At 39.7% G+C, this 20496-nt stretch overlaps 1 protein-coding gene across 2 annotated transcripts in view; it reads left to right on the top strand.

Moving 5' to 3' along the window:
* LOC100774067 (phosphatidylinositol 3-kinase regulatory subunit gamma) overlaps window positions 1-20496 on the top strand; it is a 79222-nt gene that overhangs the window by 20792 nt on the left and 37934 nt on the right. For both annotated transcript variants that reach the window (XM_035439695.1, XM_027402548.2), the window contains one exon: window positions 11348-11456. In XM_035439695.1, the coding sequence (XP_035295586.1) occupies window positions 11348-11456 (109 nt within the window). The remainder of the gene's footprint in view (window positions 1-11347; window positions 11457-20496) is intronic.

Below are 20496 nucleotides of genomic sequence, written 5' to 3'. Positions count from 1 at the left end.
GTGTGTGTGTGTGTGTGTGTGTGTGTGTGCTTGTGAGTGCAGGTGACCTTGGAGGTACCTGATGTGGGTGCAGAGAATCAAACTCCTCTGCAAAAGCAGCAGACACTTTTAACTTCTGGCCTATTCCCACCACCACTTTTTTCTTTTTTCTTTTTTTTTTTTTTTTTTTTTTGAGACAGGGTCTCACTGTGTCTCCCTGGCTATCCAGAGAATTCACTATAGCCTCAGACTCACAGAAATCCTCCTGCCTCTGCCTCCTGAAAGCTTGAATTAAATATATAGGTTGTTTGTATTTCTTATGAATAGTGCCTCAAGAAGCAGACAGTATAGGTTTCTCTTTAACACATGACTTCATAGGAAGAGAGTAGAACTGTTGGATCATATGGTTCTATTTTTCTATTTTGACTACTGGGTCATACAGTTTTTCTTTTTTTCTTAACTACCGTAACTTTGCCTTTTTTTTTTTTTTTTTTTTTTTTTTTTGAGACAGGGTTTCTCTGTGAAACAGCCCTGGCTGTCCTGGAACTCGATTTGTAGAATAGGCTGGTCTCGAACTTCTAGAGATCTGTGTGCTTGTGCTGGGATTAAAGGTGTGTGTCCAGCCCCCCTACCCCCACTAATTGTTACCTTTTAAAATATGTATGTATGTATATGGATATTTGCGTGCATGTTTTTCTATGCTTGAACATGTTTGAATGGAGGCCAGAAGAGGGTGTGGATTCCATCAACCTGGAGTAACAGACAGGTGTTAGCTGTCTTATGAAACATTTGTTATCCTTAGTTATGCTTGCCCATCCTTGGTGCTGGTGATTGACCCCAAGGCTTTATACATACTAGGTAAGTGCTGTAGCTTTGAGCTCTATGTTATCCCTATCTTTTGTGTTTTTATAGTAGCATGTAGCCCTGCCTGGCCTGAAACTCATTCTGTAGACCAGGCTGGCCTGGTTGTCACAGACATTTGCCTACTTCTGGCTCTTAAGTGCTGAGATTAAGGATGGCCTTAATTTTTTAAAAACTATATTTATTTTTATCTTATGAGTACTGGTGAGTAACCAAGTGTATATATGTGCAATATGTGTGTCTGGTTCATGGGGAAATCACCAGAGTGTGTCAGATCCGATGAAACTAGAGATACAGACAGCTGCTAGCTGTCATGTGGCTGCTAAGAACCAAACCCAGGTCATCTAGAAGAGTGGTGCTTATTCTTAACCATTGAGCCATTGCTCTAGCTCTTACAATTATAGTAGCCATTCTTACTGGAATCAGAGATGTTGAACTGTTTTGATTTGCATTTTCATAAGATTAGTGATATTATTTTTTCATATATTTGTTTTCTCAGCTACCTGATAGAGTATTATAAGTCAGATCCAGATTTTTTTTTTTGTTTTTTTTGTTTTTTTTTTGTTTTGTTTTGTATTTTGAGACAGGGTTTCTCTGGGTTTTGGAGGCTGTCTTGGAACTAGCTCTTGTAGACCAGGCTGGCCTCAAACTCACAGAGATCTGCCTGTCTCTGCCTCCTAAGTACTAGGACTAAAGGCGTGTGCCACCAATGCCTGGCCTTTTTTTGTTTTTTGATGCAGGGTTTCTTTGTACTGCTTTGGAGCCTGTCCTGGAACTCACTCTGTAGACCAGTCTGGCCTCGAACTACAGAGATCCACCTGCCTCTGCCTCCCGAGTGCTGGGATTAAAGGCATGTGCCATCAACACCCGGCTAGATCCAGATAATTTTTTATAAGCACAAATAATTTTAATGAGTGAAATAATGAGAGTGAAACTTACCAGTTTTTATTTTTTTCAAGACAGGGTTTCTCTGTAGCAGTCTTGGCTGTCCTAGAACTCACTTTGTAGACCAGGCTGGCTTTGACTCACAGAGATCTGCCTGCTGGGATTAAGTGTGCCACCACTGTCTGGCTGTTTTGTTTTTTAAATAGAGTCTTACTATGTATCCTTGGCTAGTCTGGAACTCACTATGTAGAGCAACCTGGTCTTGAACTCAGAGAGCCACTTGTCTCTGCCTTCAGAGTACTGGGATTAAAGGTGTGGGTCATTACAAATTGACCTAAGTCATTAAATTTTAAAGACTATAAATATATATGATGGGCTCTGAGAAATGGGTTAGTAGTTAAGAGCATTAGCTGCTTTTCCAAAGGACCTGGGTTCAATTCCTTCAGCCATCCTTAACTCCAGTTGGTGGTAATCAAATCCCTCTCTGAACTCTACAGACACCAGACACATATGTAGTGCATAAACATACACACAAAACAAATAAATATTTTTAAAACTATAAATACATATGACAAAATTTGTCATTTTTGCTTTTTTTGGGTAGTGCTTGTCAAACTAATTGGTATTGGTTACATTCACAGTGTTGTCAGTTATCAGCACTCCTTATTTTAAAAGTTATTGGCTGGGCCCTTTCCGCCGACTAACCCAGGAACTAGAGCCCTCATCCAGTGGGTGATGGAAGCAGAGACAGACATCCACAGATATACACTGAGCTGAAATCGGGAATTTAGTTGAAGAGAGGGAGGAATGAAGAGCAAAGGGGTCTGTACCAGGTTGGAGAAACCCACAGGAACAATTGGTCTGAACAAGGGAGAGCACATCGACCCCAGATGCTGTCGGGGAGGCCAGACAAGACTGATCCAGACCCCTGAACATGGATGTCAATAAGGAGGCCTCTGCACTCCAGGGAGCCTCTGGTGGTGGATTAGTATTTTTCCCTGGTGCCAGAAGGGACTCTGAGAGCCCATCCCACGTGAAGGGTTACACTCTGGCCCTGGACACATGGGGAAGGGCCCAGGACCAGCACAGGAAGATTTGGTGGACTTTGCAGAGCCCCCGTTGAGGGCCCTACCCTGCCTGGGGAGTGGTGGGTGGATGGGGTGGGGGGTAGGCTGGGGGTGGGGGAGGAGGGATGGGGGTGAGGGGAGGGAGAGGGAGAAGGGACTTACATGTGAAACAAGCTTGTTCCCTAACTAGAACTAATAAATAAATTTAAAAAAAAGTTATTGGCTGGGTGATGGTGGCACACATCACCAACACTGGAAGTCAGAGGCATGCATATCTCAGAGTTTCTGGCCAGACTGGTCTACAAGTGCATTCTAGTATAGCCATGGGTACATAGAGAAACCCTGTCTTGAAAAACAAAACAAACAAAAAAACCTGCCTGTGTAGGCAACATTATGTGGGCTGATGCTTGGTTTGTTTTAGCAAAATAGAATTTTAAAAGATACTATTTATTGTAGTATCAGCAGGAAAAGTAATGACTGAAAAATAAATCCTGTCATGGGAAAGGCAATTTGATGTTCTCTCAGGTAACATGACTTAAAAAGCCATATTATTTAATGAAATGTGGTATTGACCCCAATGGGAGATAAGAAATATCTGCTCAGAAACTGAAACTTTTTTTTTTGTTTGTTTTTCAAGACGGAGTTTCTCTGTGGCTTTGGAGGCTGTCCTGGAACTAGCTCTTGTAGACCAGGCTGGTCTTGAACTCACAGAGATCCGCCTGCCTCTGCATCCTGAGTGCTGGGACTAAAGGCGTGCACCCGACTGAAACTCTTATATATCCCTGAGTACTTAGTAGATGAGTGAGGAAATGAACTGTTTTAATAGTTAATGATAATGAAACAAATAATGGAAAATAAAATAGGTTTTTTACTTAACCATATATACAAATGAGTTGAATAATGTGAAAAACAAAAACTTTAGAAAAAATATGGAAGGATATATTTTACGATACAGAGGAGGAAAGATAGTGAAGACTCTTCATATGACTTGAAATTTGAAAGACAAAGTTTGGCAAGTATGTCTATTAAAAGTTACAGTGTGTGGACTGGAGAGATGGCTCAGAGGTTAAGAGCACTGACTGCTCTTCCAGAGGTCCTGAGTTCAATTCCCAGCAACCACATGGTGGCTCACAACCATCTGTAATGAGATCTGGTGCTCTCTTTTAGTGTGCAGATATACATGGAAGCAGAATGTTGTATACATAATAAATAAAATCTTAAAAAAAAAACTTACAGTGTGCAAGCCAGCATGGTGGTTTTTTGTTTGTTTTCAACCTAAATGCTTGAATTCCATGGCTAAGCTTCCCCACCGCACCCCCAGTCTAGGGCCTCGTGCATGCTTGGCAACTGTTCTTCCATTGAGCTACATTCCCAGTCCTCAGCCTCCCCCATCCTCTCTTCCTTTCTCTTCAGAAAAGGGCAGGCCTCCCATGGCTATCAGCCAGCCATGGTATATCAAGTTGCATGGTATATCAAGACTAGGAACTTCTATTAAGGCTGGATGAGGCAGCCCAGGAGCAAATGGTCCCCAAAGCAGGTACCAGAGTCAGAGATAGCCCCTGATCCCACTGTGTTGGGAGTCTCACAAGAAGACTAAACTACGCAACTGTAACATGTGCAGAGGGTCTAGGTCAGTCCCACGCAAGGCTCTGCTGGTGGTTCAGTCTCCGTGAGCCTCTACGAGCCTAGGTTATATGATTCTGAGGTTTTCTTGTGGGGTCCTTGGGCCCTTTGGCTCCCATAATCCTTCTTCTCCCTCTTCCACAGGATCCCCAAGGTTTGTCTAATGTTTGGCCATGGATCTTTGCGTCTGTTTCCATCCATTGCTGGGTGAAGCCTCTCTGATAACAATTGGGCTAGTCAGCAATATATGGGTATAGCAAAATGTCATTAGGAATCATTTCATTGACTTTTTTTTTTTTTGCCAGTCAACCAAGGTTCTATAATAGGTATATGGGCTGTCTGGCCTCTGGGTCCTGGCCTTCCAGGCAGTGTAATTCCCAGTCTTAAAAAAAAAAAAAAAAAAAAAAAAACGGGCTGGAGAGATGGCTCAGAAGTTAAGAGCACCAGCTGCTCTTCCTAAAGGTCCTGAGATCAATTCCCAGCAACCACATGGTGGCCCACAACCATCCGTTATGAGATCTGGTGCCCTCTTCTGGTGTGCAGATATACATGGAAGCAGAATGTTGTATACATAATAAATAAGTAAATAAAAAAGAAAGAAACTCGGTTGTCTTTGCCTCCAAAAAAATTTATCAAAAAAAAAAAAAAAACACCCCCTCAAAAAAACCCAATAACAAACTTTCAACTAATTAAAACTTTTTCTCCTAATTGTTGAAATTATTGTTCAAGTATGATAGTCTTTAAAATGTTTTAAGAATATTTTTAATATTTTATTTTTTACTTATATGTATGTGTGTGCCTTCATGAGTTTATGTGTGTCTTGTATTCAGGAGTCTGTGGAGGCCAGAAAAGGGTATAGGATTGTCCTTGGAAATGGAATTGTTATAGGCAGTTATGAGCCACCATGTGGGTGCTGGGAACTGAATCTGGGTTCTCTGTAAGAGATTCTCTCTCTCTTTCTCTCTCCTTTATTTTATTTTTTTATTTTAACCTTGACTGTTCTGGAACTCAAAGAGGCCTGCCTCTACCTCCTTAGTACTGGGATTAAAGGTATGTAACACCATGAAATAGTCTTTTAAAAAAGACATATTTTGAAAGAAAAAAATAGGCTGTGTTTTGTGACACCCATCTTTTAATCTTAGCAATTGGAGGCAGAGGCAGTTGGATCTCTTGAGTTTGAGGCCAGTCAGTCTGCATAGTGAATTCTAGGCCAGTTTGGACTACAAAGTGAGATCTTGTCTCAAAAAGAAACATATAAATAAAGATCATCCTGGGCTACCTATGTTCAAGGTCACTTTGAGCTACATGAAAGACCCCTGTTTCAAGAGAAAAGAAGGAAAAAGAAGGAATAAATATCTTCAAAGATAAAATGATATTGTAGTTGAGCCAGAAGCTCAACCAAAATACCTGCCAGAAACCACAGATTTCTGCCTCAATGTCACTAACACATTCTGTGTAGTGACTGGCTATTTTAATGTTTTCATTCATAGACGAGTGTTGCCAGCAATATCTGATGTGGGATTGGGGTTTAGCTTACAAAACAGATTGGTGGTTGGGGCATAGGCCGGGTTAGTGTTACTGAGGAGTAGAAATCATTCCACCAGGGGGAATTCCATTTGTCCATGCATGAGCAACATTGTTCTGTACTTCATGCTGCATGCCACCTGTTCAGTGAAGTCTGGATTGAATGTGGCAGCTCACTGATGCTGAGGAAGATTGTGTTTAATCATTTTCTTTTTAAAAACAAGTTGATTAAGCTGTCTTTTTTTTAATCTTAGAAAGATGAGTATTTTTGTTTTTTCCTACTTCTACAATTTTATTTTTAAGCTTTCAAGGAGTTGAAAATTTAATTAAAATAACATTTTTTCTTTCGATATAGCTTCCCTTCTAGAGTAAATTGATTAAGTAATTATTTTTTCTAAGTATTTTTGTACATAAACAGTTATAATACTCTGAGCAGTTCTAATTTCTTGTTTTTTTTTTTTGCCTTCAAAATAAAGTAGTTTTGGTTTAGGGAATATATTTTAAATGTTTATTTTGTTTTATTTTATATTTTGAACCTTTTATAATACTTAGTTGTTGTTTTTTTTTGTCTGTTTACTTTTGTTTTTGTTTTTTTGAGACAGGGTTTCTCCGTGTAACAACCCAGGTTGTCCTGAAACTTGCTTTTTAGACCAGGCAATAATATCTAGTTATTTACAAATATATGTACTCAGATTTTTTTTTGTTTCTTAACAATGATTAGTAAAGTTGATGTAATGTTTCCAGAAATTCAGAATATGGTTCTACTAACATGATCAGTCATAATACCATGGCTAGAGCCTTCTATTGGAATTCATCATTTGATAAAACATTTCAGGTTTGTTGTACGTCTTTTATTGATAATTGATTTGCTTTTGATGGAATTTAAACTCTATAATCTTTTAGTTTCCTTATATTTAAATATCTGTAGCACTCTAGGACTATACAGCTAAGAATGAATGAAATTTTTTCCTTCCTTTTTATGTTTTTTTCTCTTAATTTTTTAACATTTTCCCTGCCTTCCTTCCATCCTTCTCTCCTTCCTTCCTTCCTTCCTTTTTTTTTTTTGTTTTTTTTGTTTTTTTTTTGTTTTGTTTTTTGAGACAGAATTTCTCTGTGTAGCTTTGGAGCCTGTCCTGGAACTAGCTCTTGTAGACCAGGCTGGTCTCAAACTCACAGAGATCCACCTGCCTCTGCCTCCCACAAGTGCTAGGATTAAAGACATGCGCCACCACGGCCCTGCCATTTTTAACATTTTCTTAAAGCTGAGAGTTTTTCACATCAAGGACTGTTGTTGGGGAAAGGATTTACTGTTTGGAGGGAAAATGTTTTGTTTTTTAAACAGGCTCTTACCATGTAGCTCAGCCTGGAACTCTTGAGTTCTGCTAAAAACCTGCTAAATGCTGGATTACAGACCTGCATCACCAGGCCTAGCAAAGACGTTTTTAAAAAACCAAATTTGAGAAATTAAGAAAGTGTGGGGAGTATTGAGGGACATTGCAAGTCTTCTTTAAAGAAGATACGGGGCCATCTCTTCTGTCCCCATGCTCTTTACAGCTTGTTTTATTGTATTGTTTTTGTTGACATTCTTTTCCTTTTTAACTTAAAAATTATTTTATGCTTTATGTGTATAGGTGTTTTGCCTGCCTGTGTTGTGTGTCTGTGTACTACCTTGTGTGCTTGGTGCCCCGGAGCCTAAAAGAGGGCATTGGATCCCTTGGGACAGAGTTACTGAGAGTCGTGAGTCACTATGTGGTCTAGGAATCAAAACTGGGACCTCTGGAAAAGTGGCCAGTGCTCTTAACCATTGAGCCATTACTCCAGCACCCCAGTTTTTTGAGAGGTCTCATGCATCCCAGTATGGCTTCAAATTCATGAACCTCCTGCTTCAGTCTTCTAGGTAGTGTGTGCCGCTATGGATAACTTTTATTGAAATCTTTGAAGAAACTCCAGCTTCATACAAATAGCTATTTGCAAAAAGGTACTATTTAATGATTAAGTTAGTATTTAAACTTCTCCTTGATACAGGAAAAACTTCACAAAGGTTAGTTGAAATGTGGAATCTAAAATCATATTGAGAAAATTAATGTTGCATTAAGGGGGCTGGAGAGATGACTCAGCAGTTAAAGATACTTGTTGCCTTTGTAGAGGATTTGGTTCTGTTTCCAGCAGTCACGTGTGGCTTGAAACTATCTGTAACTCCAGTTCCAGGGATTCAACACCTCTTGTAACCTGTGCAACCTTCTTCACACATACACTCTGGCACACATGCACACATAATATTTAAAAAATATTGATTTGCTTTGTAATGTGAAAACTCTTACGCATGCATGATTTTTAATATTATGCATAAAGCTCTTTGAAAATATTAATACATTGTCTTAGTTACTTTTCTGTTGCTGTGAAGACATCAGGTCCAAGGCAACTTATGGAAGAAAGAGTTAGTTTGTAGACCAGAGTGAGTTCCAGGACAGCCAGGGCTACACAGAGAAACCCTGTCTCAAAACAAACAAAAAGCTGAATTGAAGCTCTGTGTGAATGAACAAAACTTGTTAGTGGAAGTCTTTGCTGATTAAAGATAAGGTGACAAGTACCTTTTTTTATTGGGTAATCCTCAAGTATTTTCATTTTTAGATTTTTTTTAGACTCTTTTTCTGCTCGGGGTTTAAATTTAGCATGGTATCTATCTGCTTGTTTTCTTTAATTCTGCTGTTTTCAGTAGAGGATTCACTTCTTTTCTCATCTGTGTTTGGTATTCATGAGTCTAGACCCTCTAAGTTATTTTTCCTGAATGTGTAAATTGACAGCCTGATGCTGTGAAGACAAAGAAAACGACTTGGGGGAGAAAGAAGCTTACTGTGGTTTACAGAGTTCCAAGATATAGTCCATTATTGTTGGGGAGTCAAGACAGGAACTTGAAACAGTTAGTTATGGTGCATCTACAAAAAAGAAGAGGTGAATACATACATTTGTGCTTTGTGATTTCACTCAGTTTGACCTCTCCATTTGCACAGTTCAGGATCCCCCAGCCAAGGGAGTGGTGCCACTCCCTGTGGTCTGTGTCTTCCCATATCCATTAATTTAAGACATTCTCTCACAGACATGCCCATAAGTCAAATCAATGTAATCAGCCCCTTAGTGATTACCTTGTCCCAGTGTAATCTGTTACATCAACTTGACAAAGCTAACCAGGAGGCTAGCAGGAGGGAGGGCTCAGTGGTGAAGAGTGCTTGCTGCTCTTCTAGAGGACCTTATTTCAGTTCCCAAAACCCACATCAGGCTGCTCACAACTTCTGAGACTCCAGCCTCAGGGGATGTAATACTATTTTCTGGTCTCCAAGGACCCCCCAATTATGTGTGGCATACACACAAATATGTGCACACATTCACATAAAATATATATGCTTTTAAAAAATGATTTATTTTTATTTTATGTGCATTAGTATTCTGCTTGCATGTCTGTGTGAGGGTGTCTGATCCTCTGGAACTGGAGTTACAGACAGTTGTAAGCTGCCATGGCTTGTGACTGGTTTGGCTTTCTGAATCCTCGGGCAAGCTTTAATAAATCATAAATAATATATCACCACAATTATATACCATAGTATAGACATAATTCATGAACATTGCATTGTAGTGACTCTTAAATTAGTATATCAGAGTTGCACAACTACCACCATAGTCAAAATTGCAAGAAATCCTGTATATGCCAGTAGTCATTTCCTGTTCCTCTTAATCTCTCAACCTGGGTGAACATTGATCTGCTTTCAATCTCTGTCAATTCTTCTGTTCTGGACAATGGAATCATATCATTGTCAGGTCCAATGGAAACTCCATTTCCCAGAAGACATTAAAGTCTCTATTAAGACTGAATTTAACTGGGTGGTGGTGGCGCCTTTAATCCCAGTATTTGAGAGGCAGAGGCAGACACATCTCTGAGTTTAAGGTCAGCCTGGTCTACAGAGCAAATTGCAGGACAGCTGGGGGTCAGGGAGGGATGGGACTGAATTTAGCAATATAAGGGAGAGACAATCAAGCAGAGCAAGGAAGGCTTAGAGATAAGAGATTTTTGAGAGTAGAAAGCAGAGAAAATTTAGAGATAAGATATTTGGGGATCATTTGTTTGTGCAGTGGCAGAAGTTGTTAAAGTCTAAGAATTTGGAAATCTTGTGTGCTGTTTTTGGCTATTGAACTATACTGAAGCCAAGCCATTTGCAGTAAGACGTCTAGCCTTAATAGAATCTCTGAGTTTGAGGAAGAAAAGAGATTCCAAGAGGCAGCCAGGAGCCGAGTAAGAGGATGGGCAGGAGACAGAACAAGCTCCAGGAGTGAGCTGAGCATATGTAGGGAGAGAGAGCAAGGATGGGAGAAGGCAAGTGTCCTAGTGACAAGAATTTCAACCCAAAGAGACTTGCCAGAGAGAAATGTCCCAAATCACAAAGGGTTTCTTTGTGTAGCCCTGGTTGTCCTGGAACTTGCCCTGGCGACCAGGCTGGCTTCAAACTCAGAGATCCGCCTGCCTCTGCCTCCCGAGTGCTGGGATTAAAGGTGTGCACCACCTCTACTTGGCTAGTGGAATTGTTTATTTGTTTTTGAAGATCCTTTCTTAGGAATTGTATACCACAGACTGACCTGGAAATATTTATGTATCCCAGGTTTACCTCAAACTCCTATCCTGCCTTCTGAGTGCTGGGAGTGCAGCATGCACAATCATGCCCTGCTCTTTGTGATTTTGTTTTACAGTTCCTTGATGACTGACGATATTGAGTAACTTTTCATGAGCTTGCTTTGGCTATTTGTTTGTGTGTGTGTGTGTGTGTGTGTGTGTGTGTGTGTGTGTGTGTGTGTGTTTGTTTTAAAATAGTGTGTATGTTGAAGTCACAGTGTGTATGTAGTAGTCAAAAGATGGCTCCTTCCACCTTTCTGTGGGTCCTGGAGACTTGAACTTAGGTCACCAGGCTAGCTCAACACACACCTTACCTGCAGTCCACATAGGTTTACTTAGTACATTCCAGGACAGTTAGGATGGTGCAATGAGATCCCATCTCAAGAAGAAAAAGAATACCTAAAATCTAATATGGTGGTACATTGCCAATATCCAATATAATACTATGTAGAGTCTTTGTATTAATAGCTTTTGGAATGAATTGCTCAGGTTAGAGCTTTACTTGTGTTTTGAAGATGTTAAGTTTTACTGAAGTAAAAGTATTTTTTTTTTGAAGTAAAAGTATTTTTATGAGGAGGAGAAACCTTTACTTTCATAGTGTTTCAAAAGTGCCCCCCTGGCCAACATTAATGTGACAGCTGGTTTGACTGGCAGTTGTTTGAATCTTATTGCAAATAGGTTAAGGAGCTATTCCTGGGTGGAAAATGAATCATTTACATATACAAAATAACATAAATTTCTCTTCTAGCTCTTCCACCAAAGCCACCTAAGCCAATGACTTCAGCAGTTACAAATGGAGTGAAGGACAGTTTCATTTCTCTTCAAGATGCAGAATGGTACTGGGGAGATATTTCCAGGTAACTAAAATGCTACCCTAATTGAATGCAGTGTTTTTCATTGATTCTGAGAGTTAGTAGTTAGACATTTTAATGACCTACTGGATTTCATTTAAAGATTACCGTTTTAAAAATTGTGTATGAGAACCCTTAAAAAGTGTATTTAGGGGTGGGTAAGATGGCTCAGAGGTTTAAAGATGCTTGTAGCCATGCCTGATTACCTGAGTTCAATCCCCTTCATCCTCATGGTGGAAGAAAACTGACTCTAAAAGTTGTCCCCTGACCTTTGTGTGTGTGTGCGTGTGTATATATCACACACACACAAGAAAAAAATTTAAAAGAACCTTTAGTGGGCTGGAGTAATGACTCAGTGATTAAAAGAACACTTATTGTTCTTCCAGAGATTTGATTTCCAATACCCACATGGTGTTGTAAATACACACACACACACACACACACACACACACACTATAACTCTAGTTCTAGAGGATACAATGTCTTCTTCTGGTCTCCACAGATATGTGGTGAACAGACATACATACAGGCAGAACACCCATACATATTTAAAAACATTCTTTTTTTTTTTAAGTGTCATTCTTTCATTCTCATGACAAAATGACAGAAAAATCTTTGGGTTATTGGTGTGACTTACTTTTTCATACTGTGTCAGGGGTGAACTTTTGAGTAGATGATCCTTATATGTTTAAGATAGTTACATGTGATTTATATAATAAAAGATACTTATTTTAGATACTTAGATTCCCTTTACCTTTTTTTTTTCCTTTCCAATTTTAGATAGGCTATCATTCTGAAGTCTTGGCAAGCCTGAAACTTGATCTTGTAACTCACAGAGATGGATCCCCTTCTGCCTCCCTAGCATCACCATGCCTGGTCTTCCTTTACTTTTCTTTATAATCCAGTCAGGCCTTGAATTTGGGATCCTCCTCAGCACCACTTGGCTTGGCTCCTTTACCTTTTTCTCCCTAAGGCAGTAGTTCTAAAATCTTTGCACAGGAGTCAGTTGAGGTGGAACCCCAGAATCTTTGAGGCAGGGTCTTGCTTTGTAATCAATGCTGACTAGAATCATTGCAAACTTTTGATTTCTTGCCTCAGCCTTTTTAGTGCTAGGATTATAGGCAAGTTCCACCATACTCATCACTAGGTGATTTTGATGCAGTTCTTTTTGTTTGTTTGCATTTTTTGAGACAGGTTCTGTCTTTGTAGACCTGGCTGTCCTAGAATTTGCTCTATAGACCAGGTTGTCCTCAAGCTCACAGAGATCTACGTGCCGCTGCCTTCTGAGTGCTAGGACTAGAGGCGTGCACCACTACACCTGTTTTGAAGCAGTTTTTTAAAAATTATTTTTTTTTTAGTTTTTGAAACTACATCATTTTCTTCTTTCCCTTTCCTCCCTCAAACTCCCATATATCACTACATACTCTCTTTCAAATTCATGACTTCTTTTTATAATTTCTTTATATAGCTCATTTTAAGAAATAGACATTCAAGACAGATCTGCTTTTTGTGTAAAATGTGGATTTGGAAAATCTTGAATACAGAGAGGAAATAAATGTATACTCATATTTTAATTTATTTTACATACCAACCACATTTGCCCTTCCCTCCTCTCCTCCCATTCCCTCCCTCTCCCTCCTTTCTAAACTACCCCCCATTCACTTCTCAGAAAGGGCCAGGCCTCCCATGGGAGTCAACAAAGCAAGAAAAATCAAGATGAAGCAGAACCAAGCTCCTCCCCCTGCATCAACTCTGGGCAAGGCATCCCACCTTAGGGAATAGGTTCCAAAAAGCCAGCTCAAGCACCAGGGGCAGATCCTGGTCCCACTGCTAGGGACCCCACAAACAGACCAAGCTACAGGACTGCCACCCACATGCAGAGGGCCCAGGTCAGTCCCATGTAGGCTCCCTAGCTATCAGTCTAGAGTCTGTGGGTTCCCATGAGCTTGGGTCAGCTGTCTATGTGGGTTTCCCCATCATGACTCCACTTACCCTTGCTCATAAAAACCTCTCCTCCCTTTCTTCAGCTGGACTCCCAGACCTTGGCCCAGTGCTTGGCTGTGGGTCTCTGCATCTGCTTCCATCAATTATTAGGTGAGGTTCTATGATGACAATTATGGTAGTCACCAATCTGATTACAGAAGAAGGCAAGTTCAGGCACCCTCTCTCTTCAATATTGCTAGGAGTCTTAGCTGGGGTCATCCTGGGAGTTTCCCTGGCACCAGGTTTCTCCCTAGCCCCATAATAGCCTCCTCTATCAAGATATCTCTTTTCAATGCTCTCCCTCTCCAACCCTCCCCCAACTTGGCCATCCTGATACATCATGTTCCTATCTCCCATCCCCTTCTCCTTACCTCCCCTACCCTCAGTTTACCCAATAGATCTCATCTATTTCCCCTTCCTGGTGTGATCCATGCATCCCTTGTAGGGTCCTCCTTATCACCTAGCTTTTCTGGGGCTGTGGATAGTAGCCTGGTTATTTTTTGCTTTACATCTAATGTCCACTTATGAGTGAGTGCTTGTGGTGTTTGTTTTTCTGGTCTGAGTTACTTCACTGAGGATTTTTTTTCTAGTTCTATTCATTTGCCTGCAAATTTTATGATGTCATTGTTTTTGATTACTGAGTAATACTCAGTTGTATGAATGTACCACATTTTCTTTATCCATTCATTGGTTGAGGAGGGTCTAGGTTGTTTCCAGGTTCTGGATATTATGAATAATGCTGCTATGAACATAGTTGAGCAAGTGTCCTTGTGGTATAATTGAGCTCCTTTGGGTATATGCCCAAGAGTGGTGTCACTGGGTCTTGAGGTAAATTGATTCCCAATTTACTAAGAAACCACCATACTGATTTCCAAATGGCTGTACAAGTTTTCACTCCCACCAGCAGTGGAGAAGTGTTCCCCTTACTCCATATCCTCTCCAACATAAGCTGTCACAGTGTTTTTGATCTTAGCCATTCTGACAGGTGTAAGATGGTATCTCAGAGTTGTTTTGATTTGCATTTCTCTGTTGACTAAGAATGTTGAGCAATTTCTTAACTGTCTTTTGGTCATTTGAGATTCTTCTGTTGAGAATTTTCTGTTTAGGTCTGTACCCCATTTTTAAATTGGATTATTTGGTATTTTGATGTCTAGTTTATTGAGTTCTTTATATATTTTGGGGATCAGCCCTCTGCCTGATGTGGGGTTAGTGAAGATCTTTTCCCATTCTGTAGGCTGCCATTTGGTCTTATCGCCCATGTCCTTTGCCCTACAAAAGCTTTTCAGTTTCAGGAGGTCCTATTTATTAATTGTTGATCTCAGTGTCTATGCTACTGGTGTTATATTCAGGAAGTAGTCTCCTGTGCCAAAGTGTTCAAGACTACTTCCCACTTTCTCTTCTGTCAGGTTCAGTGTAACTGGCTTTGCATTAAAGTCTTTGATCCACTTGGACTTGAGTTTGGTGCTTGGTAATAGATATGGATCTATTTGCAATTTTCTGCATGTCAACATCCAGTTATGCCAGCACCATTTGTTGAAGATGGCTTTCTTTTTTCCATTGTGTAATTTTGGCTTCTTTGTAAAAATCAGGTGTTTATAGGTGTGTGGATTTATGCCAGGGACTTTGATTCAATTCCACTGATCCACATGTCTGTTTTTGTGCCAATACCAACCTGTTTTTATTACTATAGCTCTACTCTATAGTAGTAGAGCTTGAAATCAGGGGTAGTGATGCCTCCAGAAGTTCCTTTATTGTACAGGGTTGTTTTGGCTATCTTGGGTTTTTTTATTTTTCCATATGAAGTTGAGTATTGTTTTTTTTTTTTTTTGAGGTCTGTGAAGAATTGTGTTGGGATTTTGATGGGGATTGCATTGAATCTGTAGATTGCTTTTGTTAAGATTTGTCAGTTTTACCATATTAATCTTGCTTATCAAAGAGCCTGGGAGATCTTTACATTTTCTGATATCCTTTTCAATTTCTTTCTTCAAAGACTTAAAGTTCAAGCTGGGCGTTGGTGGTGCGCGACTTTAACCCCAGCACCTGGGAGGCAGAGGCAGGCAGATCTCTCTGAGTTTGAGGCCAGCCTGGTCTCCAGAGCGAGTGCCAGGATAGGCTCCAAAGCTACACAGAGAAACCCTGTCTCGAAAAACCAAAAAAGAAAAAAGAAAAAAAAACCAAAAAAACCCCAAAAACTTAAAGTTCTTGTCATACAGGTCTTTCACTTGTTTGGTTAGAGATACCCCAAGATATTTTATGTTATTTGTGGCTATTGTAAAGGGTGTTGTTTCTTTCTCAGCCCATTTATCATTTACATATAGGAGGGCTACTAATTTTTTAAAGTTAATCGTGCGTGTATCCACATCACTGATGGTGTTTATCAGCTGTAGGAGTTCCTTGGTAAAATTTTTGGGGTCACTTATGTATACTCACATATCATCTGCAAATAGGGAAAGTTTGACTTCTTCCTTTTCAATTTGTATCCACTTGATCTTCTTTTGTTGTCTTAATTGCTCTAGCTAGAACTTTGAGTACTATATTGAATAGATATGGAGAGAGTGGGCAGTCTTTCTGATTTTAGTATAATTGCTTTGAGTTTGTCTCCATTTAATTTGATGTTGGCTGTCAGCTTGCTATATATTGTTATTATTATGTTTAGGTATGTTCCTTGTATCCCTGATCTCTCCAAGACCTTTATCAGGAAGGGGTGTTGGATTTTGTCAAAGGTTTTCAGCATCTAATGAGATGATCATATGTTTTTTTTTTCTTTCAGTTTGTTTATATTGTGGATTACATTGACAGATTTTTATTTTTTGTTTTTTGTTTTTTTGAGACAGGGTTTCTCTGTGGCTTTGGAGCCTATCCTGGCACTCGCTCTGGAGACCAGGCTGACCTCAAACTCACAGAGATCAACCTGCCTTTGCCTCCCGAGTGCTGGGATTAAAGGCGTGCGCCACCAACACCCGGCACATTGACAGATTTTTATATGTTGAACCATCCCTGCATTTCTGGGATGAAGCCTGCTTGATCATGGTGGGTGTTTTTTTTTTTTTTTTTTTTTTAATGTATTCTTGGGTTCAGTTTGCCAGTATTTTATTGAGTATTTTTGCATCAATGTTCATGAGGGAGATTGTTCTATAATTCTCTTTCTTTGTTGCATCTTTGTTTGGTTTGGGTATCAGGATAATTGTAGCCTCATAAAAAGAGTTTGGGAATGTTCCTTGTGTTTCTATTGTGTGGAACAATTTGAGGAGTATTGGTATTAGCTCTTCTTTGAAATTCTGGTAGAATTCTGTGTGAAGCCATCTGGCCCTGGGCTTTTTTTGGTTGGGAGTCTTTTAATGATTGCTTCTATTTCATTAGGGGTTATAGGTCTATTTAAATTGTTTATCTGGTCTTTGTTTAATTTTGGTATGTGGTACATATCCAGAAAATTGTCCATTTCTTTTAGATTTTCCAATTTTATGGAGTACAGGTTTTTGAAGTATGACCTAATGATTCTCTAGATTTCCTTAGTGTTTGTTGTTATGTCCCCCTTTTTATTTCTGATTTTATTAATTTGAATATTCTCTCTCTGCCTTTTGGTTAGTTTGGATAAGGGTTTGTCTATCTTGTTGATTTTTCTCAAAGAACCAACTCTTTGTTTCATTGTTCGCATTGTTTCTATTTTATTGATTTCAGCCCTCAGTTTGATTATTTCCTTTTGTTTACTCCTCCTGGGTGAATTTGCTTCTTTTTGTTCTAGAGCTTTCAGGTGTATTATTAAGTCACTAGTGTGATATTTCTCCAAATTCTTCATGTAGGCACTTAGTGCTATGAACTTTGTTTTTAGCACTGCTTTCATACTGTCCGGTAAGTTTGAGTTTGTTGTGCATTGATTTTCTTTGAATTCTAGGAAGTCTTTTATTTCTTTCTTTCTTTCTTCCTTGACCAGTGATGATTGAGTTGAGCATTGTTCAGTTTCCATAAGTTTATAGGCTTTCTGTATTTTGTGATATTGCTTAAGTCCATTAGAGTCATAGTATCTGTTAGATCCCTTATTTCTCTGTTAGGTTTCTGTCTGGCAGACCTGTCCATTGGTGAGAGTGGGTTGTTGAAGTCTCCCACTATTAGTGTATGGGGTTTGATGAAAGATTTAAGCTTTAGTAACGTTTCTTTTACAAATATGGGTGCCCTTATATTTGGGACATAAATGTTCAGAATTGAGACTTCATCTTGATGGATTCTTTTTCCTGTGATGAACATGAAATGTTCTTTATCTCTTTTAATTAATTTTAGTTTGAAGTCTAATATGTTAGTTATTAGGATAGCTACACCAGCTTGTTTCTTAGGTCCATTTGCTTGAAAAGTTTTTTTCCCAACCCTTTACTCTGACTCAATGTCTGTCTTTTAAGTTGAGGTATGTTTCTTGTATGCAGCAGAAGGATGGATCCTGTTTTCATATCCGTTCTGTTAGCACATGTCTTGTAATGGGTGAATTGAGTCCATTGATACTAAGAGATGTTAATGTCCAGTGACTTTTAATTCCTGTTATTTTTTGGTTTTGTTCTTGTTGGCAATGCATGTGTGTTTCCCTTCTTTGGGATTTGCTGGTGGTGTGGGATTATCTATTGCCTGTGTTTTCATGGGTGCTGCTAACTTTTTTTTTTTAAGATTTATTTATTATGTATACAGTGTTCTGCCTGTATATATATATCGCTGCACACCAGAAGAGGGCACCAGATGTTATTACATATGGTTGTGAGCCACCACGTGGTTGCTGGGAATTGAACTCAGGACCTGTGGAAGAGCAGCCAGTGCTCTTAACCTCTGACCCATCTCTCCAGCTGCCTGCTGCTAACTTCTTTGAGTTGGGAGTTTTCCTTCTAGTACTTCCTGTAGGGCTGGATTTTTGGATAAGTATTGTTTAAATCTGGTTTTCTCCATCTGTGGTGATGGAAAGTTTCGCTGAGTATGGTAGTCTGGACTGGCATCCATAGTCTCTTAGTGTCCTGGACATTTGTCTAGGACCTTCTGATTTTCAGAATCTCTGTTGAGAAGTAAGGTGTAATTCTGATAGGTCTGCCTTTATATGTTACTTGGCCTTTTTACTTTGCAGCTCTTAATATTCTTTCTTTATTTTGTATTTTTAATGTTCTGATTATATGGTGAGAACTTTTTTTTTTTTTGGCTCAGTCTATTTGATGTTCTGTATGCTTCTTTTATCTTTTCTTAAAGTTTTTATTTATTTATTATGTGTACAGTCTTCTGCCTGCAGAGGGCACCAGATCTCATTCAAGGTGGTTGCTGGGAATTGAACTCAGGACCTCTGGAAGAACAGTCAGTGCTCTTAACCTCTGAGCCATCTCTCCAGCCCCTGCTTCTTGTGTATGATTTTGTTGAATTTATTTTCTGTGCCTTTGTGCTGGAGTTCTTCTTTTATCCCTATTCTTAGGTTTGGTCTTTTCATGGTGTCACAGATTTCCTGGATGTGTGTTAAGAATTTGTTGAATTTAACATTTTCTTTGACCAATGAATCTATTTCCTCTATCATATCTTCAATGCTTGGGATTCTCTCTTCTGTCTCTTGTATTCTGCTGGTTATACATGCATCTGTATTTCTTATTCATTTGCCCAGGTTTTCATCTGCAGAATTCCCTCAGTTTGTGTTTTCTTTATTGCCTCTATTTCAGTTTTCGAATCTTGAACTGTTTCCTTCACCTGTTTTTTTCTTGAAGGGATTTATTGATTTCTTCTAATTTTTTGTTTGTCTTTTCCTCGATTTCTTTAAGGGGATTTTTCATTTCTTCTTTAAGGGCCTCTATCATCTTCATAAAGTTATTTTTAAGGTCATTTTCTTCTGCTTGGGATGTCCAGGTCTTGCTATTGTAGAACCAGTAGGTAATGGTGCTGTGACATTGCTCTTGGTGTTGTTGAATATATTCTTACACTGCTGTCTACCCATCTGGGTTTGGGATAATTATAGGTACAGATGCTGATTCTTGTAATGTCTTTGTTGAATGGGTCTTTTGTTCTTTTATTGTCTGTTTCCTTTATTGTCTTTTGTCCTGAATGGCCAAAGGTTGTCAAGTCGAGCAGGGTTGTCTCACCTGAGTTTTGTAGGGATTTGGATGCCTAGATCACAGCATATCCTCCAGTTCTTCTGGCTGGTGTGGGCTTTACTTGTGCCTATGAGGTCTATTCCTTTAACTGGTGTGGGTTGTGCATGTGGGTGTGCCTGTTCTTCCAGCTGGTATGAGTGGAGCCTGTAGGGTCTGTTGATGTTGCTGGAGAGGGCTGTTCATGGGGTTAGGGTTAGGGCTAGGGCTAGGGGTTAGGGTTAATCATAAATCTTTCCGCCAAAAGCCGCCGAACCACACCGCCACGTGTGCGTTTTACGCCAGCAGCCCGCCCGCCCAAGTTTGGGCCCATATTAATACACAGAAACTTGTATTAGGTTCAAATGCTGCTTGGCCAATTGCTAGGATTTCTCATCTGTTAGCTCAGTCTTAATTATCATAAATCTACATATTTTATAAGACTTATCTTATAGAGGATGCCTTCTGCTGGCACCCTCTCTTGCCAGTGGCTCACATGGCGCTCTGCTGGAGCAAGAGCAGAGGAGAAAAGGGAACACTTCCTGTTTCTCCTTTCTTAAATATGAGTCTCCTTGCTATGTCACTTCCTGCCTGGAACATCATTTCTCTACTACATTTCCCAGAATCCTCTTTGACTCCTAGTCCTGTCTAACTTGCTGTTTCATTGGCCAAACAGAGCTTTATTCAACAATCAATAAGATAAACATACACAGAAGTACTTCCCCCATCAGGTTAGGGGTTAGGGGTTAGAGGTTAGAGGTTAGAGGTTAGAGGTTAGGGTTAAGGTTAGGGCTAGGGAGGCTGCTCTTCTTCCAGTTGGTGCAGGTGGTGCTTGTACCTCTAGGGGCTGCTGATCTTGGGGATGGGGGTTGGTTAGCCATGGGGAGAATGATGGGTTTTGTGGTTTGGACAGTGTAGTGGTCTTGTAGGTTACAGAGCTACTTACTTGTTGGTGAAGCAGCCTGCCTGCAGGACTCTTAACCTGATGG

This window comes from Cricetulus griseus, chromosome 2 (assembly GCF_003668045.3).
Source record: "Cricetulus griseus strain 17A/GY chromosome 2, alternate assembly CriGri-PICRH-1.0, whole genome shotgun sequence".
NCBI classification, from domain to species: domain Eukaryota; kingdom Metazoa; phylum Chordata; class Mammalia; order Rodentia; family Cricetidae; genus Cricetulus; species Cricetulus griseus.
This window is presented reverse-complemented; position numbering and strand designations above follow the sequence as displayed.